At 44.0% G+C, this 26,280-nt stretch overlaps 1 protein-coding gene across 2 annotated transcripts in view; it reads left to right on the top strand.

Annotated features, from left to right (window-relative positions):
- TMEFF1 (transmembrane protein with EGF like and two follistatin like domains 1) overlaps window positions 1–26,280 on the top strand; it is a 226,991-nt gene that overhangs the window by 194,354 nt on the left and 6,357 nt on the right. For both annotated transcript variants that reach the window (XM_075125495.1, XM_048839447.2), the window contains 3 exons: window positions 9,704–9,852; window positions 10,695–10,760; window positions 15,636–15,759. In XM_075125495.1, coding sequence (XP_074981596.1) covers window positions 9,704–9,852; window positions 10,695–10,760; window positions 15,636–15,759 — 339 coding nt within the window. The remainder of the gene's footprint in view (window positions 1–9,703; window positions 9,853–10,694; window positions 10,761–15,635; window positions 15,760–26,280) is intronic.

Raw genomic sequence — 26,280 nt, forward strand, 5'->3', positions numbered from 1 at the left:
TTAAAACACACAAAAAACAGTTTTTTTGCAGTTGGTGCTGATGAGCGATTTACTCAGGGTATGTGTACACTTAAACTGCTACAGCAGCACAGCTACCGTGCTGGAGCGACACTGCTGTAACACTTCAGTGTAGACACCACCTGTGCCATTGGGAGGGGTTCTCCCATCAGCCTAGCTAATCTACCTTCCCGAGAGGTGGTAGCTAGGGTGACAGAAGAATTCTGGGGGTTAGGTTGGCATAGCTACATCACTCGGGATGTGGATTTTACACATCCCTAAGAGACGGCATAGCTATGCTGATGTGAATTCCCAGTGTAGACAAGCCCTAAGTATCTGGTTGAGACTGCAACTGGATGAGGTTCAACTCACAGAAGACTGAAGTAATACTGCTATGTTAGAGAAAACAACCAGAAGAAGAGCAGAGATTGTGTCGGCCCTCCTAATATAAGGAATGCATCTACTGTTACCCCTCTTTGCAGTTTGGGGATTGTTATCCTCAGGTGCAACTTTTTCTTTAGGCTGCAAACCTCGCTACAATTATCTTTGCGTTTGTCACCTCAAGGCCAGCATACTCTAATAAGCTCTGTTGAGCTACTCCCGGGGTACGCTTTAAGACCAACTGGAATTTTAAATTAGTGCAGAAAGCAAGTTGCAAAATTAACATGAGTTGGTCAGGAGAAAGCAATAGTAAACATTTCAGTGTTTTCTAAAGCATTTTCATTTTGTTGGCTTTTAAAGCAAGGGGCTTTTTGTTTCTTTTAAAATTTGACAATTAAAATTTTTTTCCAATAGTGTTATTGTTTTTTATCAGTTTTTCATTTTTTATCATCTGTCATTTTTGAAATAGGAAATTCAAATATTTTAAAAGAAAATCTTACCAAATTAGTAAACTGACCAGTCAAAAGTTACACAATAGCAAAAGGTGGGTAGAGGTGGGAGGCAAAAACACTTAAAACATTTATTAAAAAGGGAATGTTTGACTAGGTCTTCTTGTATAAATAATGCAGATTATACCAATTATCTTTGGTTTGAATTGGCTGCCAACTAGATTCAGGTTTTCCATCCTGCTCGCTCAATTAAGCAAGGGTTCTGAAGAAATAACATCATGTGAAAATGTATTTAAAGACTTACTATCATCCCCCTGATTTACACTGCCCATGAAAACTTAATATTGTCCTCAAAATTTGCAAAAATATCCACAAAGGTCAAAATAACAGATTACTAGGAGATCATTGGAAATGAATCCCTCACACAGAAGTTGTTACCCACGCACCTCTCCCCTTCCCTCCCCTCCCTCATTCCCCACCCCCACTGGGACCCAGCCCTAATCTCCCTCCTCAGGATCCTCATCCAACCTCTGTGTTGCCCCTCACTTAGCTCTCTGCTCCAGTCTCGTTGCCCAGCCAGTCCCAGTTCTTCCCGTGCAATCCCACTCTTCCCTAGATCTGTGTCCCCTCTCCCTCCCCTCCTTCCTTCTATCCCACTGATTCTCAGCCTGGGTCTCCAGAGTAGTTGCCAGGCTAGTCCCAGGCTACCCCACCCTCACCCTCAGGCTTCTCATCCAGTCTGTCTGCCTCCCCACCTACTGGTTCCCAGTCCCACCCCTGATTCTCTCCCACCCAACTCGCAGTCTCAGTCCCCTTGGCCAGCCAATACCAGTCTGGCCCCCGCAACCCAGTCCCAGTTCACCCCCACCCCACCTCTCCTGCTCCAAGTTTTCCTCTCCCCACCCAGGCTAGCCTCCAGTTCCAAGTTTTCACCCCAGGTTGTTTGTCCCAATCTAGCCCACTCTCTCCTGCCCCTACCCCCTTGTGCACAGGTCTGACGCTTGTCTCTTCTGTATTTGAATCAGGCAGCTTATTCCTCCATGCTGCTTGTGCCCAGCACCAGGCAAACAGGCTTTCTGCTCTCATTTCAGGTTCTGGGACGCAGCGCAGCCCACAGCAGTCCAGAGCTGCAATTGCATGGAAAGTCCTGCTCAGCCCTGGGCAGGAACATGCTTAGTGAATGTGGGAATTAAACTGTGAAACTCAAGTCTCTATGGAGCATGTGCAAACTGCTATATTTCAAAGGCTTACAATTTTGCCAGATTTGGGTGGATTTTTACAGGAGCAGCAAAAGATATTCCTCACAGAAAGGCACCCCCCTCCCCACGCCAAATTTCAAGTCCCTGTCCCAGAGAAAGGGCGTGCAAGGGCTTTTCAGAGGAAAGGTCCTTAGAACTTCTTAGTGAGGCCAGAACAATTTATTCCCTAGTTCTTGTTCTCAGAAATGGCTGAAGCATATGGCTGAAATGTTCAAAAAACAATTCAGCCAGTGGCAGATACCTGGCATGGAAAGTTTCAGCCCAATTAGTTAAAGTTTGACAAGGTTATAAGCAACTGAAATGGGGAAGTTTGACAAGGTTATAAGCAACTGAAATGGGGTCTTGTAATGGGAAGTGCTGGGCAACCTAAATAATAGATAATGCTATAAACCTGGCCTATACAAATATTCTGGATTTGCCAGTTGTGGTTCCATAGTTAAGCTTCAGTTGAGTTTTCAACCTAAAGGAGGAATTATTTGTTATGTATGAAGCACAAAGGTACAGTGTTTAGCCTTTGAGTACAGATTATTTTTCTAAGAATTTACAAGTTGATTTGTTAATTAGTTTATAAATTAATTTTACATGGGTCCTTTAAAAATTTAGCACTTACTGTTAGATCTTTTATTGTCCTGAATTATTATAATAATGAAAAATACAGATTCATCAAACTTTCCGTATAGTTAAAACCAAGTGAAGTCTTAGGTACAGGCTACATTTGAAGAATTAAGTTGTAAATAAGTTATTACTGATTTTTATATCTAATTATTATAGACGGGTCAGGTTAACTGCTTAAGACACTCCTAACTGGGGCCATAGTAATACGAGAAGTAATTCAATCAATCAACATCCTTCCTCTACAGTGAATTTGCATGTTACATTTCTATTGACTGTAACGACTGTGGTATGAGGACAACTGATCTCATGTGTCAAGAGCTCTCATTGGTTGGTTACTTGGCCCAAATGTCACTGCTGTTTAAAGTTTCCATGTCTGCACGCTGGTTTCAGCATTCATGCTTGGAATGCTCCACATGGCAGCAGTGTTGGGGGCTCAAGCAGGAGCACAGAGGAAACTTTTAAAAAAACATTCGGACTCAATGACTGCCCCCCCACCCTCATCACGTCTCCATTTATGTAGCACCAATCTCCTCATCACAACCTCCTTTCCCAAACATATCCCTTCTGGTCTCAGGCCCCCACGTCTCTGCTTCCCTCTTCCCCCCTCACATCCTGTTTATCCCAATACTCTCCACATATTACCACTGCAACAGGTTCCCCCTAGGGTGCCACCTGGAACTGTGGTATCACTGAGCCCCGCTGACCCACCAACCTGGGTTCCTTTTACATTGCACTGCTGTGACAAGCTCTCTCCAGGTTCCAGCCTGCACTGTCACCAGCACCCATACAGGCAGGGACACACCCAGCTACAGTTACATGTAGACGCTGTGATCAGCCCTGTATGGGAAGGCTCCAGCTAGGGAACTTCCCAGCTACTGAGGTGTGCACCTAAAATTATACCATCTTGCACTGCACAGGGAACTGTACAGCATAAGCTCATGAAATTTGCCCCTTCCCTCAATTTGGAGAGGAGATGTACAACAGCTTTCTGCCCCAAGTTATGACTCCCACACACTGGTTTTAGACAAAGAAAAACAAGTTTATTGACTACAAAAGATAGATAGATTTTAAGTGATTATAAGGGATAGCAAACAGATCAAAGCAGATTACCTAGCAAATAAACAAAAATGCAAACTAAGCTTAGTATACTAAAGAGATTGGATCTGAGTAGACACAAGCAGGCTGCAGATTCTGAAGAGGAAAGCTGCACTTGCTTAAAGCTTGGAATCCCCAGGTGTTCCGTTCACAGGCTAAAAATCCCTTTAGCCTGCATCCAACACTTCCACCAGTTCAGTCTTTGTTTCTCTGGTGTTTCCAGGAGTCTCTTTGGGTGGGGAGTCATTGAAGAACCACAATGATGTCACTCCCCTGCCTTATGTAACTTTTGTATAGGGTGGGAACCCGTTGTTTCAAAGCTTGGTTGCCACACCAGTCAGTGGAAAAACACTGGTATCCCAAGATGGAGTCCAGCATGAGGTGACCTGGTCACATGTCCCTGTACTGTCACAACAGCCATTACTCAGAGGCTGTTTGTAGTGTCCTCAGGAAAGCTCCCCAGGTGGGAGATAAGTTTCTCCTAAGGCCTGTTGTTCTCACTAAAGGCTCATTAACTTGAATGGGCCCTTCCCAGCCAGCCAGATTTTAGACTGAGAGCCTTTTGCGTAGTGAGTGTTGCCTAGGAATAGCTACATGTGAAATACATACATAGTCAATATTCATAACTTCAGATACAAAAACAATACATGCATACAAATAGGATAATCGTATTCAGCAAATCATAACCTTTCCAATGACACCTCACATGACTTATCTTTAAGGCTATGATTTAGTCACGGATATTTTTAGTATAAGTCATGGACAAGTCACGGGCAATACTCAAAAATTCACGGGCCTGTGACCTGTCCATGAGTTATACTATAAATACCCTTGACTAAATCCTAAGGGGATCGCTGCTGAAGGGAAGCTGGGGGCTGCTGTTGGGGGGGGGCACCCTCAGGGGCTGCTGCTGTGGGGAGACCGGGTGCACTGTCTGCTACTCAGGCAGCACGCCAGCAGCAGCTCATGCAGTTGGCTGCGGGGCTGCCAGAGCGGCTGGCTGCAGAGCCACTCCAGCAGCGGCCGATGTGGCTATTGCCGGGGCCACCTGAGCAGCTGGCCCTGGGGTCAGCCATGCTGGCCCCCACAGAAGTTACGGAGGTCATGGAAAGTCACAGAACTCTGCTCCCCTCTCCCCCCCCCACCCCCCGCACCACATCTTCCTCCAGGTTTCGCATCAAAATAAAAAGAAGTTAATTGCTATATCCTTTCAGCTACAACAGTCAAGGTCCACTGCTTCCCATCCTGGACATTTGTTTTGTTCAGAAATTAATTAAAATGTTTTTAAAAAGACCAGGTATCCCAGACATTTACACCAGTAAGTAGATTGTAAATTACTTATAATTACCATTACACCCCACCAACTTCTTGCTGCTCTGGCAATGCAAAGCATCTATACACCCATCTTAATTGACCAGCATGCGATGGCTGCTGAGATCATTAGAAATATCATATGGTAGCCTTCCCTTTGGGTTTCTTGTTTAGTATTGCTGTATTTTTGTATTATTAATAATCATAAAAAGCAAATTCCAACACATAAACCATGTTAGGGATTTAAATATGAGAGTATATATCTGTACTTGAAGGGTAAAAAAAACGTAGCAGGTATGTTGTAATCATCTCAAAAACAAACATTGCAAACTTTAGGAAATTCAGAGTTAAGGACAACCTTAATAGAAACCCGAATATACTACTGTATGCAAAAGAATGGTGAAAACTCTCAAACAACTTGAACTCTGACCTGTAGTGACACCAGGAAGATGAAAAAATGAATGTGTTAAAAATCAGTTTCACATAGTCTGCAACCACAAAGACTGAAATGTGGTAATTATAATTGTATGGTTATTGAAAGACATCACTACAGGCCAGAGTTAAGGTTTTTTGGGTGCCTTATCTATAGTTCCATCTTGATGCAGAGGATTTTGTCTGGGAACCAGAAATTATATATGTATGTGGACCTGTATGCATGGCCGGCTCCAGCGTTTTTGCCACCCCAAGCGGCAGAAAAACCCAAAACTTGCCGCCGAATGGGGAGGCGGAATCCTGCCCGCCGAACACAGAGGTGGAGTGACGGTGTGGCCGCCGGATTGCCGCCGAGCGTGAAACGCGCTGTGACTGAGCAGCCGCCGAATTCCCGCCGCCGCCAAGGGCGGATTGCCGCCCCAGAGCCCAACCTCCTGCTGCCCCTTTATAGTGGCCGCCCCAGGCACCTGCTTGGTTTGCTGGTGTCTGGAGCCGGCCCTGCCTGTATGTATTATACATGATATTCACATCCAGCACTGGTTCCTGTGGGTTAAAAATGGGTGAATGTGAAGTAAATGTTAGCGACAAAATGGTCAATGCCATACAAACAAAAGCTGAAATAAACTTAGTAGCAGTGTCGATCTATGGGAACAATAAAACAGCTAATCTGCTAGCCTCTTATTTAGTGACAGTTATATTAAATCCTTAAGTGTGTGTAAGTCCCTCGTCAGATACCATTATGTGGGAACCGATATAAAATTAAAATGTAAATGTTTTACCAGTATTAACATTTATAGCCATCCTTATTTTAGTTGTACATTTAGAAATAATAATCAGAATCTGTTTTTAACATGATAATATTTAATGGTTATAAGAATGTTTTAAGGCAGCCCAAGATACTTAAATACTTAGTGATGCAGTAGCCACGCAATTTTGAAATTACAATCAGAATGGATGCACTTAAAAAGTTCATTCCAGTTTTAGCGATATTACTAGGGCTGTCAAGTGATTAAAAAAATTAATCACGATTAATCATGTGATTAATTGCACTATTAATAATAGAATACCATTTATTTAAATATTTTTGGATGTTTTCTACATTTTCAAATATATTGATTTCAGTTAGAACACAGAATACAAAGTGTACAGTGCTCATTTTATATTTATTTTTTATTACAACCTAATACAAGTACGGTAGTGCAATCTCTTTATAATGAAAGTCAAACCTACAAATGTAGAATTATGTACAAAAAATAACTGCATTCAAAAATAAAACAATGTAAAACTTCAGACACTACAAGTCCACTCAGTCCTACTTCAGCCAGTCGCTCAGACAAACAAGTTTGTTTACAATTTGCAGGAGATAATGCTGCCTATGTCTTGTTTACAACATCACCTGAAGGTGAGAACAGGCTTTCGCATAGCACTGTTGTAGCCAGCATTGCAAGATATTTACATGCCAGATGCACTAAAGATTCATATGTCCCTTCACGCTTCAACCACCATTCCAGAAGACGTGTCCATGCTGATGACGGGTTCTACTCGGTAACGATCCAAAGCAGAGCGGACCGATGCATGTTCATTTTCATCATCTGAGTCAGATGCCACCAGCAGAAGGTTGGTTTTCTTTTTTGGTGGTTCGGGTTCTGTAGTTTCCGCATTGGAGTGTTGCTCTTTTAAGACATCTGAAAGGATTCTCCACACCTCATCCCTCTCAGATTTTGGAAGGCACTTCAGATTCTTAAACCTTGAGTCTAATGCTGTATCTATCCTTAGAAATCTCACATTGGTACCTTCTTTGCGTTTTGTCAAATCAGCTGTGAAAGTATTCTTAAAACGAATGTGTGCTGGGTAATCATCTGAGACTGCTATAACATGAAATACATGGCAGAATGTGGGTAAAACAGAACAGGAGACATACAGTTCTCCCCCAAGGAGTTCATTCACAAATTTAATTAACGCATTATTTTTTTAATGAGCATCATCAGCATGGAAGCATGTCCTCTGGAATGGTGGCCGAAGCATAAAGGGGTATATGAATGGTTAGCATATCTGGCACGTAAATACCTTGCAACACCGGCTACAAATGTGCCATGCAAACGCCTGTTCTCACATTCAGGTAACATTGTAAATAAGAAGCAGTCAGCAGTGTCTCCTGTAAATATAAACTAACTTGTTTGTCTTAGCAATTGGCTGAACAAGAAGTAGGACTAAGTGGACTTGTAGGCTCTAAAGTTTTATGTTGTTTTGTTTTTGAGTGCAGTTATATAACAAAAAAAATCTACATCTGTAAGTTACACTTTCACAATGAAGAGATTGCACTACAGTACTTGTATGAAGTGAGTTGAAAAATACTGTTTCTTTTGTTTATCATTTGTACAGTGCAATTATTTGTAATATAAAGTGAGCACTGTACACTTTGTATTCTGTGTTGTAATGGAAATCAATATATTTGAAAATGTAGAAAAACATCCAAAAATATTTAATAAATTTAAATTCGTATTCTATTTTTCAACAGTGCGATTAATAGTGTTTACATTTTTGAATTGCAGTTAATTTTTTTTGAGTTAATCACGTGAGTTAACTGCAATTAATTGACAGCCCTAAATATTACCCAATTTATGTATAGGGAATATCACTGGAACAAATAATATCTTTAAAGCCAGGATGAACTGGGTGTGCTCACTGTACTTAATTAAAAAACAAAAGTTGTTCATAGAAAGAGAGGAGAAAAAAAGAGCTAACAGTAAAACTAAGTTCAAAGATTGGCTTGTCTTATTCAGAGAACCTTGCTGGCACCAAGCATTTGCATTAGCATTTGATGTAGATGCCCAGGGGAAGTAGTAGGAACTCTGAAATCAGTACTCCATTTTTTCAGGGTTCAGTTCGAGTTTGGGGAACGATTATTTAAAGCAGTACATCTTGCACTCTAAGTCAGTTCTCTAACTCAGCCTCATGTCACTGCCCACAGACTGGACTGCATTGTGGGGGAGGGAAAGCAGCTCCCCATAACGAAGGATGTATGGCCACATCAACTCTCTTCCATTAGCATACGCTCATACCCCTTCCTCCATGCAGGAGGAGGCCAATAGAGAGCTGTTTAATCCATACCAGATACTCTACCACACAGCTCCCTTAGTTTTGTGATATGCCATCATCCTGAGGCACAACAGAAGATGCACAGCAGTAAGAAATACATGGAGCAAAACATTTAAAAACAAGTTGTTAATTAAATTAAAAATCACAGTATTAGTTTTATTGAATTAAACGAGAGTGACACAGACTTCAGAATTGTTAAGCTTTTCCAAGGCAGCCTCCCTGATATGAAATGTCAGGATTGAGTATTGATTCACTGCAGAACTCCACAGCAAAACTCTATCATTTAAAGGTAGTGTCCCCTGGACTATACAGTTTTCTAGTGTAGAGACAATCCTGCCTTTGTGTGGGGATGCACCTTATGTGTAGTACATCTTTTCCCCCTCTCATGGCTATGGTTTCTTTGTTACAAATGATAAAAAAATGTTCTCTGCCTAAAACTAGAAATGTGTTAATTGGATACATTATGAAATAATCCAGATTGCATAACCCTGTTTTAATTACAGCATAATGAACCACTGAGTTTTCAAAGGCATGAATGAATGGCTTGTTAAAGTAATACACTTGACCAAACTTATTGCTGCTGTTCAGCCTTTGAAATGAAAAATACTTAGTTTTGATGAATAGAAATGAAAGTTCATCCCCACTCTCCACAACAGTCATTCAGTTTTCTTTGCCAAAAAACAAACAGAACATGTAAAATCTTTCTTTGGTTTTACCCACATATGGGAATAGACAATGCACTACATTGTTTTATTGTCGTAATAAATTTTCCTTGTAATATGTTGCTGTTGTTTTTTCAGAAATTAAAATAATCAGTAAGATTTATATCATATTAAACCCATGAAAAAATCAATAAAATATTGAAGGGTACACGGTAGCTTCTATTCACAACTGTATACATTCTGTCTGAAAACCTGAGATGGCAGCAAATTCTTTGGTATACATACACAATAGATTTTTCTCCCAGGTCATGGAGCTGGTGCTAATGTATAAACAAATGTTTAATCAAGACACAACTTTATTTAACTGTACTTCTTTGATCTCATTGTGTGTGTTTATTAACAGGTGTGTATGTAATATAGACTGCAGTGGGTACAGTTTTAATCCTGTGTGTGCTTCTGATGGAAGTTCTTATAACAATCCATGTTTTGTTCGAGAAGCATCATGTTTGAGGCAGGAACAGATTGACATAAGGCACCTTGGACACTGCTTAGGTAGGTTTCATTTTAATTTTCATTAGAATTGTCTCTTGCATCATAAAGGGCCCAAGCAGGTCCTTTAATTCTTTTTTATTTTTGTATTAAAATTCACTGATCTTTCCTAATTGCCACCCAAAATATGTATGTATTTAGTTAGTTAGTTGTTTGTGTTGTATGTACATTATGTCTCTATCACTATGCTCTAGGTTGAGAAAAAACACATATATTTAAAAAAATACATCTGAGCAATAGTCTAAATGTCCATGAAATCAGCCACAACGGAAACACATTAAGAGAGCTCCATCCTACTAGAATACCCCAAGTCATCCTCTTACAACAGCATGAATTAGATAGGCCTTCCAGCATGCCTAGCGGCTCAATACACTTGGGCCCTGACCCTACAAATACTTATCCATTTGCTTTTTATGCATGGGAGTGCTGCCATATGCAAATCATGAGCATCAATGTTTGCAAGGTTTGGAGCCTTGGACCCTGCCCTGAGTGTATTCTGCCACCAGCTCCCTGCCACTAACATCTAGATTCTGTAAACTTGAGAATCCCAACTGGTTCAACTGTCTGGCTGAAGAACAAATGAGAGATATCTGTAAAATGCACTCAACCACCCCGCAAAGAGCTTTTTAGCTCAAAACCAGGAAGAGCACCCAAAATTGACTGGAAGCTGGTACAATCTCCAGGTGGTGTTTTCCTAACTATAACAGAGAAAAAATATTGAATCTGACTGTATGATTGTAACTAAATTATTTTCTCAAATATCAACTTCTTACGTTGTAATAATACACAATGGCCTAAAAATAAACACTTCTAAACAGATGTATTTTTATTTATTTATCATATAGAAACAGATGACACCAGCTCAGTAGGAAAGAAAGATGATGGAATGCAATATCGACCAGAGGTGAAAGGTAATGTACTGGTATTTTATGAATATGTTACATTCTCCCAAGATACCAAAATATAGCATGCATGCCCTTTCTCATCTGCTTTGCAACCGGGAGAGAAGTGAACATCTGCTTTCCTACACCACTATCACCCCATCTCTGGTGAGCAGGAGATACGACTATGCCGAGTCTGCCTGGCATGTTTCCCTAAAATGCTGAACTCCCTTCTGTATTTAGTAGGTTATAGGATTAGCATTTCGCCAATTGTTGTGCCAGTGCTTTAGCTGGCTCCAAGACTGTAGAAATGTGACTTCTATACAAGTGGCACAGGTCCCCTCTGCCCAGCCTTCCTCGATGACTTCTGAATAAGTGACAGGTTCTATATTTGCTGCTTCTGCACCTGTTGGACCACAGTGGATGAACCATGTTGTTTAAAAGATTTTTAGCCATGTAAATTAGATGGGCCAGATCCTCTGCTGCTGCTTTTGTTATTTTGTTTGTTAGGACTTTGTTTATGTTACATTTGAAATAGTTTAGATGCCGCTGTGTAACAACGAGAATGAAGTGAGAAGAAAAGCTTACAAGCTAATTAGAAATGTTTATGAATACAAATGAGCATGTGTATTACCGGTTTGCTTGTGTGCTGAAAGTGCAGCATTGTGAGAGTGAGGGCATGTGGAACACTTTGTCAGAAGAATTAACGAGAAATGAAGGGCGTAGGAAATTAGAACTGGATGAGACTTACTTAGTCATTAAGTCCGGTCCCCTGCGATCACAGGCAACCCCATCATATAATCCATTCATATGTTTATCAAGATTCATCTTAAAACCAGTTAGCTTGTCTGTCCCCCACGCCTCCGATGTCTATTGGGAAGCTGTTCCAGAACTTCACGCTTCTGATGATTAGAAACCTCCTTCTAATTTACAGCCTAAGTTTACTCATCACCAGTTTATATCTATTTGTTCTTCTGACAGTGTTGTCCTTTAATTTCAGTAGCCCCTCAACTGCCTTGGTGTTTACTCCCCCTCCTCCCGATGTATTTATAGACTGCAATCATATTCCCTCTCAGCCGTCTTTGTGCTAAGCTAAACAAGCCAGACTCTTCTAGTCTCTGCTCATAAGACACGAAGACGTGCCCTCCATTGCCCTGATCATCGTAGCAGCTCTTCTCTGCACCTCTTCCAGGTTGAATTCACCTTTTTAAAACATGGGTGAGCAGAATTGCACACAGCATTCCAGATGAGGCCTCCCTAGTGCCTTCTACAATGGCATTAATGTTTCTCTATCTCTGCTAGAAATATCTCACCTGATACTTCCTAGGATCACATTTTCCTCTTTCACAGCCACATCACAATGGTGTTTCATAGTCATGTTGTGATCACCTGGCTCTTTCTCCTTCTTGTTCACTTACAACTGCTGAGCTCCTCAGCTCATAGCAGAAAAATTTGTTATCTGGCCCTAAGTGCACGATTTTGCACTTTGTACTATTACATTTCATCCCATTTCTATTACTCTAGTCAAGGTCATCTAATTCTTCCTCTATGATATTCCAGGCCGCTTTTGTTTTGATAATGCCCCCCAACTTGGTGTTATCAGCTAATTTCATTAGCACTCTCCTGCTTCTTGTGCCCAGGTCACTAATGAAAATATTTAATATAGGTCTCAAAGCAGGTCCCTAGTAACTAGTAACCTCACTCCAGCCTGGTAGTTCACCTTTCAGCCCAACCTGTTGTCATCTCCCTTTTAGCCAGTTCCTTATCCACCTTACAGTTCTTATACTAATCCCCATATCCTCCAGTTTAGCTAATAATTTCCTATGTGGCACTGTGTCAAATGCTTATGGAAGTCCAGAACGATTAGATCTACTGTTAGACTAGTCACATTTTCTCAGGCTCCTTGAAAAAAAGCTCTGTTTCTGTGAAGATGGTGATATCTTCAGGAAACTGGCCTGTGCCCAGCTACAGTAACTCCTCACTTAACGTTGTAGTTATGTTCCTGAACAATATGACTTAAAGCGAAACGATGTTAAGTGAATCCAATTTCCCCAAAAGAATTAATGTAAATAGGTGGGGATTAGGTTCCAGGGAAATTTTTTTCACCAGACAAAAAACTATATTATATTCACACAGTATAAGTTTTAAACAAACAATTTAATAGTGTACACAGCAATGACGATTGTGAAGCTTGGTTGAGGTGGTGAAGTTAGAGGGTGGAAGAAGGTGGGATATTTCCCAGGGAATGCCTTACTGCTAAATGATGAACTAGCATTCGGCTGAGCCCTCAAGGGTTAACTCGTTGTTAATGTAGCCTCACACTCTACAAGGCAGCACAAATGGAGGGAGGGGAGACAGCATGGCAGACAGAGACAGAGGCACACACCCTGTGTGTGGGAGAGAGAGAGAGATGTGCATTGCCCCTTTAATTATGCTGACACCATTCTAAGTACATTGCCTTTAAAAAGATCAGGAAGTTGAGATAGCAGCTGTGGCCAGTAAGCTCTCTCTGTCCTGAGCCCTGTCCTGTCCCTACTCTGCTCTCTGTGGAGAAGGGATAAGCCGGGGGCAGGAGTAGGGGGGAGGGGGATACCCTGACATTAGCCCCCTTCTTCTGCCCTCCCTTGCACAGCAAGCAGGAGGCGGGTAGGAGCAGCACATGGCAGTGGGAGGAGGGACACCTGAACTGCCCTGCAATTGATAGCCTGCTGGGAGGCTGCCACACAGGGAACTTAGGGGAGTGGGGAGCTGATAAGGGAGCTGATAAGGAGGTTGCCAGTCCACCCTGATTCCAAGCTCCCACCAGCTAGCTGCAACGGGCTGCTCTTCCTGCAAGCAGTGGACAAAGCAGGCGGCTGCCAAACAACGTTCTAAGGGAGCATTGTGCAACTTTAAATGAGCATGTTCCCTAATTGATCAGCAACGAAACAACATTAACCGGGACGACTTTAAGTGAAGAGTTATTGTAGATGTCCTTTGAGGGCTAGCTACACTGAGGGTTTGGGGAGGTCACTGTGATGCACTTATGCTGAGGCGTAGGGATGGTGAGAGTCTGCTGAGAGGTAGGGCCAAGCCAAGAGTCCTGCCTGAACTGAGTCCAATTGACCCCACCTCATCTCTTCTCGGAACAACTTTATAACCTCCACCCCCACACTCTTGCTGTTAGCTGCTTCCCCGCACTGCCAGGCCCAGGCCCAGCTCCAGCATAGGGTCTGTTCCAGGCCTGGAGTTCAGAATGATTTTGCTGAAGAATGAGCTGGCTACTCAGAGGTTCTGGTCATTCTGGAGTGGGACTGTTTCAGCAACTGCTGTGGTAGTCAGGGGAGGGATAGAGAGAGGGAGGAGAAATCATTCTGAAGAAGGAAAGGAGGTGGAGGAGGCCTCTTTGCAGGAAAATAGACAGGCCATATTGGGTGGAATTGGGAAGGGCTGAGGTGCTCAGGAGGAGCCTTTGCATCCTACAAGCCTCAGTACAGTTTACTATAGTAGTCCTTGGAGTACTAAAGTTAACCCTGTGGATCAAAGAGCTGCCACCAGGAGCTGGTGCTAGACATGGGGAGACTTTTATAACTTTGAATTTATTCAAATGTTTTCCTCTGTCTTTGCGTTTAGGCCCTTCTCTCTGCTTTCACATCTCTGCTCTCAGAAGCTCCAGCAATTTGTCCTTTGTGCCCATAGGTCTCTTTCTTTTTTTGCTCCAGAGCCCTAAACTTTTTTCTGCCAGCTCTTCTACCTATTCTAAAGTCTTAGTAAGTGCTCACTGTGTAACACTGACAGACCCCAGTCGTCGTCGTCAGGATTGAACTGGGGACCTCTGGAACTTAGTGCATGAGCCTCTACCGCATGAGCTAAAAGCCAACTGGCTATTATCTAAGGTAGACTCATTTAACTCTCTCTCTCTAAGTGGTCTCGGTGCCACCCAGAAGATGCGCGGGTTACATACTTCCCCTAGCTGAGGAAGTGCATCCCGAGCTTCAGAGACTTCCCATTTGAAATCCCAGGCGAGCCCCCACTTGTAACACCGACAGACCCTGGTCGTCGGCGAGTGGGATTGAACTGGGGACCTCTGGAGCTTAGTGCATGAGCCTCTACTGCCTGAGCTAAAAGCCAACCTCCTGTTAGCTAAGGTTGTAGAGCAGACTCCTTTAACTCTCTCTAAGTGGTCTCAGTGCCTCTAGGTGGGACAGAACTTCACACCCTGGAGGTGTGTGGGTTACACCTGCATCTGCTGCACCCTTGATCTTTTCTGCACCTGAGTCATTGCTCCACTTTCAGTCCCTGGCCTTGTCTATGTTGCCCACTCTCTTTCTCTTTCTCCTCTTCCCTCTGCCCTCCTTTTTGTCTTTTGGATCTCTCCTCCTCTTTTGTTCCTGTCCATCTCTCTCCTCCAGGTTCTTTATCACATTATTTTCTCCTTCTTGGCCCTCTTTTCTTTCTATTATCTCTTGTTAACTCCGGTCCTTTAGTATTCTCTTGTACTCCTATCTTGCTTTTCTCCAGAGCTCTGTTAGGCCTTGTCTACACTTCCACTTACAGCACTGAAACTTTCTTCGCTCAGGGGTGTGAAAGACACAGCTTTCCCCAAGCCAAGTGCTCTGTGTGGCTGTCTACCAGCTGTTTGCCTAGACCCCACTGGCAGAACTTCAGCCCAGTATGTTGATTCTTTGTCAGGAAGGTTTTCCCCAGTTTAGGAAGCCCACAATAGCAGCAGATTTAGTTATCACTAAGGGGTAATTTACAGCATTGAGTGAGTGTGCTGCTAAATTCCACAGGCTTCTGTGAAACTTGAGCTCTAAGCCACTGCTTTATTAATTCTTTGTCCTGTCACCACAGAAGTTTTTGGAAGGATGCTATATGTGTGTTGGTTTTGTACATTTACTAAATCTATTTGTGTATGTTTTCAAGATGCCAGTGATCAAAGAGAAGACATTTATATTGGAAACCACATACCTTGTTCAGAAAGCTTCAATGGTTACTGTATACATGGAAAATGTGAATTCATTTATTCCACTCAGAAGGCTTCCTGCCGGTAAGTTAGTGAATGAATAAGCAGCACAGATCCTATATGCACCTGAAAGTCACTCTCATGTACTGTGTAAAGCTTTAACACAATACATTTTATACACATAATATTGAAAACATTGGTTTGTGATAATGTGCTGTGGATTAGACTGTGGCATTGGAGCCACATCCATGTGTAGGGGGCAGTGCAGAGCTGCCCAATCCCAGTAGGAGCATGAGGAAGGTGGGACTTGGGGGCAGGCACAGTCTCTTCCAGGGCTCATCAGCGCACACATTAGGAAGGAGTATATTGCTCCTCCCAGGGGACAAGCCCTGTTCTGCAGTCCAGTGAACATAGCTGCCAAGCCTTTTGTCACTCTGTGTCACATTTTATAGAAATGATTTAATTATCTAATTTGCACAAACTTATAAACTTACCGGCAACCCACCCTGCCACAAGCAGCAGTCAGGGTAGGACATGGAGCTGGACAAAACTTTGTTGCTGTGTCTAGGTGTTTGATAGATGAGGGGATTCTGGAGGGTGTCTGGGGAGGTAGTTCATTGGGGGGTGGCATCTAAGCTGGGGATAGGTGAGTGCTGGGGCAGCTGTGGATAGGTGGATATTTGGAGTTTGTGATGGGGAAGCCTATGACCTAAATCTTCCCTTTCTCAATTCCATCCCATTATCCCTAGTTTTGACACACACATCCCCATGCCTCTCCTGGTATCGTCCTAACTTGATGATTCCCAAACAATGGCCCATGAAGTGCCAGTGGTCCACAGTGTTGGTGGATTGCAGGGAGCTGGTTGGTCACATGATGCTGGTGCCTCATTTTCAGCTGCTAAATCCCATTAAAAAGAACCCACAAATACAATACTTTCCTTTTATTACTTTCCTGTGTAAGCAATTGCTGTAGTTTGCCACAAGGATATTGTATTATCATAAATGGGGGTGGGAGGAAGTGTTCATAAGATGAGATGTTAAGTGTTCTCATGACAAGGTGAGTGAGGTCATATCTTTTATTGGATCCACTTCTGTTGGTGAGAGAGACAAGCTTTCAAGCTACAGAGACTTGAAGAAGAGCTCTGTTTGGCTCAAAAGCTTGTCTCACCAACAGAAGTGTGTCCAATAAAAGAAATTACCTCACCCACCTTGTCTCTGTAATATCCTGGGACCAACATGGCTACAACTACACTGTATACAGTCTGTTAAGACGTCCACAGTACAAAAGCTTGACAACTCCTGCCCTAAATAATTCTTCTCCTTCCTTGGAGTTTGCATTCTTTGAATATTTGTAGTAATTTTTACATCACTTTTTAATCAGCACTTTAACCAAGTTCTGTAAGTGCTGGTCCCTATGTGTATTCCACACATGGGTGCGCATGCACACGATCTGCCTGAGTCTGGAAATTCTAACCAGCAGTGTCTGTTGGCCCACACATGTGCTGTTGTTCTCATGCTCCAGACTGAGGGCACAAAAGGCGGTGCGGGCCGATGCCCCTCCAGTTCCTTCTTCCCGCTGCATGGCCTGAGTCAGAATCCCTGTGTTCACAGATTTCTCCAGTTTTTATCCTTAGTGCATACATTTTATCCTGTACATACATTTGTAAATAGTTTTTATATTAGTATAGTTAGTTACTGTAGCTAGTTCTTTCCCATTATTAGGGACTCCCTCGCCATGGTCTGTGACTATGCTCAGAGTTCAGGAGTTCAAGAACTGTGTTTCTTGCCCTTGCTCCTTCTCTGTGAGGTGACTATCACCAATGCTGTCTCTACTGCATATCACTTCAAAGTGCATCATCTGTCGCTCGTTTCCAGCACAAACAGGCAAAGCTCGTGAGATTTGATTAAGGGAGAAGGCTGTGTGGCCTCACTCTGATCTCGGTCAGGGAGACCCCCTCCCATACATCGTCACTATCAGACAAGCAGCACCCCTGCGAGCACAAGCTTAGAAGCAGAGCCGACAACTGCTAAGGCAAGGAATCTTCTTCCTGGGCTTCCCTTGAGAGTAGGGGGCACTTTGGTGAGTGTAAGGACAGAACCCCATCCAGATTTGCTCACAAAAGAAGGGATCCCTCCCCGAGCCTGTCCAGACCGGGTGAGCCTTTACACATGGATCCTATGGGTCCAGGACTGTTAAAGACCCCCACCCTGAAAGGTAAAGTGGGCAGAAAAAGAAGGATCTGTCAGTATCATGGGTGGCGCCTGCTCCAAAACACAAGAACTACCATCTGCCGGTTCTGTCCAGAAGTGCTGGGCCTGGTTCTTTCTTGGTACCAGCCAGCAACAACCGAGGACACATTGGTCCTAACTGTCGGAACAGGGTGGGATATTTTCCTCCCTTACCTTCAGTTTCCCCTCCTCTCCCGCCTGGTCCTCCCAAGAGACATTTCCACACTGGAGGATGAAACTGCATCAGTGACACAAGAACCATCCCCTCTCCAACCCTTGGGGCACGAGCATCCACCCTCTGGTGCCATTGGCCCCAGCAATGGAGACAGAGGAGTTCTTAGACTTGGATGAGTTGGACATCCTGGCCAGTTCTTCATCTCCTCCTAGAGAGCTGAGTCCTGAGAGATGGTTGAAGATCCTCCCAGATCATCCCTGGAACTGAAGATCATCCCTGGTACTGCTGGGACCTGCTGCTGTGGAGTCCCCCTCACCCACTCGATCCCTCCTTTGGACTTATTGGGGCTATTGGAACCCCTATGGCAGACGGCCTGGATTTGCCCATGAGTCATAGCACTCCTCTCCTACCCAGCACCCACCAGATCCGTTGACCTAAGAGGAGGAGAACATAGACCCAGATCTGCAGGTACTGACGGGAATCTCATCCTCATTTCTAGATCAGTGGTCTCCAACCTTTTTATGCACAAGATAATTCCTGGCAAGTCTCTGCGGCCCCTGGGGTGGGAGTGGAGCAGCAGGTTTCCGTGCGCTCCCCACACCCGCAAGCGCTGCCCCCTCAGCTCCCATTGGCTGGGAACTGGCAAGTGGGAACTGCGGGTACAGTGCTGGGGGTGGGGGCAGCGCACGGAGATGCCTCACTTCCCCCCACCCCCAGTGGCTGCAGAGATGTGCCAGCACCCAGCCGCTTCCGAGAGCGGTGTGGGGCCAGGGCAGGCAGGGAGCCTGCCTGAGCCCTGCTGCGCTGCTGGACTTTTAGTGGCCAGAGATCGCAATCAACTGGCAGAGGCTCCAGGATTGACCAGTCAATTGCAATCAATCGGTTGGTGACCACTGCTCCAGATGAAGCAATGGCTCCAACTTCACCATCTCTTCTGGACACCCATACGCTGTATGGTTCTCCTTCAGAGAATTGCCAATGACCTCCAGATACCACTGGAGGAGGTCCAGGACTCTCAACATCAGCTCCTGGATATTATGCAACTACAGGTTCAAGCAAGGTGATGCTGCTGGTTAATGAGGTCATGATGGAGCCAGCAAGTGGGGTCTGGCACACGCCAGCCTCCTGTGCTCCCCACACCTAAGAGGGCTAAGAAATGTTTTTGTCTCTGCCTAATGGGCTGAATTTCTTTTCTCCCACTGAGTGCCCAATTCCCTGGTTGTACAGGCACAAAGAGAGCAAGATTGCAGCATCTCAAGACCACCCCAGCTGACAATGGCTCAAAGAGGTTAGAACTTTGGGAAAGAAAAGCCTTTTCTTCTACGAGCCTACAGTTCCATATTGCAAAGTATTGGGCCTTGTTAGGAGAATATGATTTAACAATTACTCCAGGTTGGCCGACTTTTAGGGCAAGTTTCCCCTGAGAATGGAGCCCAATTTCATTCCTCGTAGAAGAAGGCAAGTTAGCAGCAAAGAATTTCCTTTAAGCTGCAGTGGACAAAGCGGACACTGCATCCAGAGGCTTGGCCACTGGAAAAGTGATGAGGCATGAGTCTTAACTTCACTCCTCGGAGCTCCCCAGGAAGGTCCAGAGCACCACGCAGGACCTGCCTTTTGACGAGTTGAATTTTAACAAGAAATCAGATGAGTCCCTGTACTTGTTCAGAGTCTCAAGGTCAACTCTGTGCTCCCTGGGAATTTACATCCTGGCCCCAAGGAAAAAACACCAGAGGCAGGTGTATAAGCCAAGCCTCCCCCCTACCCCCAACTTTTGCCACCAACATCCAGCCAAGCCTCTGTGTAAACAACAGAGAATTCAGAAGCCACATTTTTTCAGCCCCCCACTACCACAACCTCTCCCATTCCCAGCTACCCACTAAGGGCTACTTTTGATGCCTTGGTCAAGATCTGCCCACCACTGTTGATACCAACCACCTCTTCCCCCCCCCACCCCTTATCTTTGGGGGCTGCCTCTGCCTTTGCACCCACAATTGGAACTGTATCACAACAGACAGTTGGGTTCTAGAAATTATCCATCAAGAGTGGTCTGTAGAGTTTCCCTCCCTCCTCACAAACTCCCATTCTGGTCTCTCTTGAGAAACAACTCTCATGAGGTGATTCTCCAACAGAAGGTGGACTCCCTCCTCCTAAAAGAGGCAAGAGAACAAGTGCCACCTCAGTATCAAGGAAGAGGGTTCTATATCCTTTATTGCTTAGTCCCACAAAAATATGGAGGGTGGAGACTCATTCCGGACCTTCGACAACTTAACATCATTATTCAAAAGTCAAAATTCAGGATGGTTACACTAGCATCAATAATCCCTTCCCTACAGGAAGGGATGTAGTTCACGGCTTGCAACATGAACACCTATTTCCATGTAGATATTAATCCATTCCAGAGAAAGTTTGTTTAGTTTCTAGCAGGTCAGGAACATTTCCAGTTCAGAGTCCTTCCCTTTAGAGTAGCAACAGCACCCAGAGTATTCACGGAGGTCTTCTCTGTGGCTGCAGCCCAATATCTCGATGATTGGCTCCGAGTATATTGATCCAGCGAAGATGTCAGGTCAGCAGCTATGTTCCTGCTGCATCTTCTAGCAGCACTCGGTATCTGCATAAACAAAGAAAAGTCTGTTTTAACACCCACACAGATGATGAACTTTTTCAGTGTGACAGTGGACTCTATTGCAACAAGAGCTTTCCTTCCCATGGAAAGATATCAGTTAATGAGCAACCTGACAGCACTGATTACTTGCAGACGAAGAACTATGGTCAGGATGTGCCTTTCTCTTCCGGGCCACATGGCCTCCTGTACTTATGTGGCACCATTTGCCCGGCTTCTCCTACGCTGCCCGCAGGCCTGGCTCTGGTTGGTCTACTCACCAGACCAGGATCACATCAACACCAGAGTGACTGTTCCCACCGGGGTCAGCAACTCTCTTACCAGGAGGTTGAACCCAGATAGAGTGAGAGTTGGTGTCCCCTTTGTCACTCCCACTTTCAGCACCATCATTGTAACACACACATCCCTTATGAGGGGGTGCTCACCTGAACAGCCACACTGTGCAAGGTGCTTGGACCCCCCGGGAGGCCAGACTGCACATTCATCTACTGGAACTGAGGGCAGTCTACCTGGCATGCAGGGCTTTTCTCCTGCTCATTCATTCTCTTCATGTCCAAGTAATGTCAGACAACATCACCATGGTCTTTTACCTAAACAGGGTAGAGCAAGATGTCCTCTCCTTTTTCTAGAAGCAGTCAAGCCTTGGAACTGGTGTATCACAAACCACATCACTGTCCCAGCCACTTCCAGGTGCATCAAACTCCCTTGAAGATAGGCTGAACTGACACTTCTCTGCAGACCATGCGTGGAAGATACTCAGCTCTATCCTGAGCGAGATATTTATTCAGTGGGGAAAACCTCAATGGGATCTCTTCACATCCCAAATGAACGGGCAGCTTCCCTTGTACTCAGGGGTGCTGGAACAATTTTTATAGAGGGGGTGCTGAGAGCCATTGAACCAAACTGTAAACCCTGTATATAATGGAAACTATTTCAAGCCAGAGGGTGCAGCAGCACCCCGAGCACCCCTAGTTCCAGCACCTATCCTTGTACTTCTCCAGAGGAGCCATAAGTCACAGTTCCCAGGGCAATGCTCTCCTGTTGTCATTGACAGACAATCTCAGAGATGCCTTTCTTCCCATTCCCCTGTTACCACAGGTCTTGAGAAACATCTGTCAGGACAGAGCCAGAGTCATTCTCCTTGCTCCCAACTGGCCCAGACTGTTTTGGTTCCCGGAGCTCCTGAAAACGTCAGTCCATCCTCTTGTTAGGGTCCACCCCTTCCCAGATCTCTTTACTCAGGAAGGGGGCAGAGTCAGACACCCCGATCCAGACCCTCTCCCCCTCATGGCTTGGTGTTTGTATGGGCATCAGAACTAGAACACTCTTGCTTGGCACCTGTCAAATCTATTCTTACTCAAAAGCTCAGTGGTTTGAGCATTGGCCTGCTAAACCCAGGGTTGTGAGTTCAATCCTTGAAGGAGCCATTTAGGAATCTGGGGCAAAAATTGGGGATTGGTCCTGCCTTGAGCAGGGGGTTGGACTAGATGATCTCCTGAGGTCCCTTCCAACCCTGATATTCTATGATTTATTTATTTAAAATAGGAAGGACTCAACTAGAACCTGCTACCTAGCTAAACAGAAAGACTTCTCTGCCTAGACTCAGCATAAACAGCCTCCACCAACTTCTGCAAATATCCCAGTCATTTTAGATTATTTTTAGGGCTGTCAAGTGATAAAAAAAATTAGTCGCGATTAATCGCACCATTAAACAATAATCGAATACCATTTATTTAAATATTTTTGGATATTTTCTACATTTTCAAAAGTATTGATTTCAGTTACAACACAGAATACAGTGTACAGTGCTCACTTTATATTTATTTTTATTACAAGTATTTGCACTGTAAAGAAACAAAAGAAATAGTATTTTTCAATTCAAGTACTGTAGTGCAATCTCTTTATCATGAAAGTTGAACTTACAAATGAATTATGTAGAATTATGTACAAAAAACTGCATTCAAAAATAAAACAATGTAAAATTTTAGAGCCTGCAAGTCCACTTCTTGTTCAGCCAATCGTTCAAACAAACAAGTTTGTTTACATTTGCATGAGATAATGCTGCCCGCTTCAGGTTTACAATGTTACCTGAAAGTGAGAACAGGTGTTCTCATGGCACTGTTGTAGCTCGCGTTGCAAGTTATTTATGTGCAAGATGCGCTAAAGAGTGATATGTCCCTTCATGCTTCAACCATCATTCCAGGGGACATGCGTCCATGCTGATGGTTCTGCTCGATAACAATCCAAAGCAGTGTGGACTGATGTATTTTCATTTTCATTATCTGAGTCAGATACCACCAGCAGAAGGTTGATTTTCTTTTTTGGTGGTTCGGGTTCTGTAGTTTCCGCATTGGAGTGTTGCTCTTTTAAGACTTCTGAAAGCATGCTGCATACCTTGGCCCCCTCAGATTTTGGAAGGCACTTCAGATTCTTAAACCTTGGGTCGAGTGCTGTCGCTATCTTTAGAAATCTCACATTGGTACCTTCTTTGCGTTTTGTCAAATCTGCAGTGAAAGCGTTCATAAAGTGAACAACATGTGCTGGGTCATCATCCGAGACTGCTATAACATGAAATATATGGCAAATGTGGGTAAAACAGAGCAGGGGACATACAATTCTCCCCCAAGGAGTTCAATCACAAATTTAATTAACACATTATTTTTTTTAACGTGCGTCATCAGCATGGAAGCATGTCCTCTGGAATGGTGGCTGAGGCATGAAGGGGCATACAATAGTGGACATATGCAGAGCGGCTACCCCAGAGTTCCGTTGACAAAACATTACCCACTAATTCAGGCCTCCACTACAGATGCAACAGTGAGAAGTACAGGACTTCAAGCATCTTTCCTGCCAGCATCCTCACACTCACCTCTAGTCTGAATACTACTGGTCAATCACCCACATGTGGAATACACTTAGAGACCAGCACTCAAAGAAGAAATGGAGGTTACTTATCTGTAACTGGAAGTTCTTCAATATGTGTGGTCCCTATCAAAGTTGCTGGTTTTTTCCTTTGCCTGGGGGTGCTCCAACCCCCCTCAACCTCATGCCCGCCCCCACTCCACCTCTTCCCCCAAGCCTCCACCCCCACCTCCCCTCTTCCTGCTCCCTCTCCGCCCCCACCCTGTATCTTCCCACCCAGTTCTGCCATCCTCCCCGAGCGCACCCCATTCCCATTTCTCCCTCTCCCTCCCAGCAACTCCTGCACACTGTGGAACCGTTGATTGCAGTGGGCGGGAGGGAGGGGGAGGAGTTGATTGGTGGATGGGAGGCACTGGGGGAGATTGGGGGAAGCTGGCTGCCAGTGGGTACTAAGCACCCGCTAATGCGCCTATAGTCCCTATCTTTATTCCACTACCTGCCCTCCATCCCCTCTGCTTCAGAGCCTACTGGATTTGCAGTAAGAACTGGAGGGGCGTCAGCCCATGCTGCCTTTTATGTCCTCAGTCTGGAGCACAAGGAGAACTACTGTGCATGTGTGGGGCACTGCTTGTTAGAAGTGCCTCTCTCAGGCACATGGCACGTGTGCACACCTGTGTGTGTCATACAGATAGGGACCAGACAGCTTGAAGAACTTCCGGTTACAGGTAACTAATCTCCATTTATACTCCATTTATATACTGATCTCTTTTAACTTTTTCTTATAAGTCAATCCCTCGTGTGACTGGTCATTATCTGTTACTCTTGTCAAAACTCCCTCTAGTTTGTCAATATTTTACTTTTAACCATTTTTTTTTATTTTATGCAATAGAAAATATTATTTTATAAAAAAAAAGTAAACTCTATCCTTGTCTGCTCAGTGTACTATGGTAACTCCGTATACTACCAAAACTTGAAATTAAACATTTCCAAAAATCTACGAACGTTTCACTTTATTTCTTTAGTTTCCAAGTAAAATTAATCCTATTTCTTCTAAAGTAAGAAGTCATTGAGGAGTGTATTTAAAGAAAAATGGCCACCTTTTTTTGTGGATGGTGATGGTCTAGTAGTCATGAGCAAACATCATTAAAGAATTTTTATCCTGAGTATATGGCCCATGGTGGTATTTTCATACTAGTGACTGATGGTTCTGTAGCTTTCTGTAGCTCTTTGCTTTACTTTTCTTCCAAAAGATCACTTGTAGAACTGCTAGAGTTCAACATATTTCCTACCTTGATCCTTGAAAGTGCTACAGTAGCCCAGAAGGGAGTAGAGGGCCCCCTTACGAGCCAGCATGGCTGGGAACACAGCCTTTTACAAATCATTATTTTCCTTTTCATCTGACCTTTTTCCTCATTACTGGGACACAATAACCTTTTCATTTGATTTTCACCCTCTTTAGCGAGTGTGTCAGACTCTCTCTTCCTTTAGCAGGGATCAAGCTGCCATTTGCAGCAGTAGAGCTCTCACAACACACCCCTCCTCATTTTTGGCAAATTTCTTATGCCCCCGTCTTATTTTTCTGGTAATGAAGTGACCAGAATTGACTGCAATATTGTTCTGGATTGGGGCCTGGATTAGGATGCTCTCCATCCCATCCTCCTCATCATAAATGAAGAGATTAAACAACATTAAGTACTGGACCCATGAGAACTGACTCCATTTGGGTGCTACTGAAGAACAACTTGCCCACCCTAACTTGACAGTGAACCTGAACTCTCCATTGGATTTTATTTTAGCCACTTGTGTATTCATCTTCTCATACTTCCATGTGGTACACATTTCCTACCTTCATTATCAGCTGTTCTGGATCAAAAGTGGTTACATTAAAAGCTCAGCACTTAGTCATAGTAATCACACAGTAGTGTACAAGTAAAGCATTTATCCTTCCTTCTGTATAAAGGGAAATATAGTGGGCAAATGTCAAGGGACAGATTTTTGAAAGGACTTTGCACTCTTGTGCACACCTGACTTACCTGTGTGCAAATTCTGATGCACACAAACTCATTTTTACTCACCTATGTGTATCTGCAAATCTTAGGGTACCTATCCACAATGGAGGTTTTGTGTCTGCTAGTGAGGTGTGCAGTTTTAAAACTTAATCCTGACAGTTAGATGGTGAGCTCTGATATAGCAATGACTTACTAAATTACAGAGAATCTCAAATTCTACCTTACACAAGTAGGTGTGTAGTGATGGCTAATGGTCTCCTGGTGCATTGGGCAGTCTACGCAGCTGCTAAGCATGATTGCAGACTCTAATGCCCCGCAGGTGCCTGGTACCCCAACAGGGGTGTGGAAGAAGAGGGGACTATGACTTCATCCCCTATTCACCAGCCAGTGGAGCTGTCCGATCACACGAGGGGTATTCAGTTGCACCCCATCAAGTGATTTAGCAGTGGTCATGCTGTCTCTAAACAGCTAGTGGCTCTAGGTTGCCTCCAGGTGCTTGCCCTGGGACAGTGCAGCTTTGCATCACCCCCAGTGTAGGGCTGTGCCAACCACACACAGCTGAGCCCTTTGCTTGTTGTCTGAATAAAGAAATACATTAAATTAATTTGACATAATTTTATTTTGATAAACCCATGTTGTCTACTATTTATCATCTTATTTTCCAGTAAGTGCTTATAAAATGGACTGCTTTACTAGTTTACCAGGTAATT

This window comes from Caretta caretta, chromosome 2, assembly GCF_965140235.1.
Source record: "Caretta caretta isolate rCarCar2 chromosome 2, rCarCar1.hap1, whole genome shotgun sequence".
NCBI lineage: Eukaryota > Metazoa > Chordata > Testudines > Cheloniidae > Caretta > Caretta caretta.